Here is a 322-nt window from a genome sequence, read left to right on the forward strand (position 1 = left end):
AGGGGCTGCTTTTCGGGGAGCAGGGCAATGGGGAGGAGTGAAGATGAGGGCGGAGGTTTATCTGTGGGGTGGGGGTTATGGGATGTCGGGATAGGGCTGTGAGGAGCCCGGGTCTGTGGCAGATCTGACACTCGGGCTGGTTCCTGGCTGGGAAGTTCAGGGCAGAGGGGACTTCTCTTGGCTTCACTCACGTCTCCCCCTTGCTCCCCCTGCACCAGCCACAGCGCTCAAGAGCGGCTCCGGAGAAGCCCTGTCCCTCAGCATTGAGGAGACCAAGTGAGTGAGAGCTCCTTTCCCATCCCCCCACCTTCCCGTGGTGCAG

At 62.1% G+C, this 322-nt stretch overlaps 1 protein-coding gene across 1 annotated transcript in view; it reads left to right on the forward strand.

The window, feature by feature from the left end:
• The first annotated feature begins 43 nt into the window (after positions 1-43).
• SART1 (SART1, U4/U6.U5 tri-snRNP-associated protein 1) overlaps positions 44-322 on the forward strand; it is an 11039-nt gene continuing 10760 nt past the window's right edge. The window contains exons 1-2 of the mRNA XM_025193254.1: positions 44-55; positions 95-276. Of these exons, the coding sequence (XP_025049039.1) occupies positions 44-55; positions 95-276 (194 nt within the window). The remainder of the gene's footprint in view (positions 56-94; positions 277-322) is intronic.

This window comes from Alligator sinensis, unplaced genomic scaffold (assembly GCF_000455745.1).
Source record: "Alligator sinensis unplaced genomic scaffold, ASM45574v1 scaffold1860_2, whole genome shotgun sequence".
In the NCBI taxonomy this organism is placed as follows: Eukaryota; Metazoa; Chordata; order Crocodylia; family Alligatoridae; genus Alligator; species Alligator sinensis.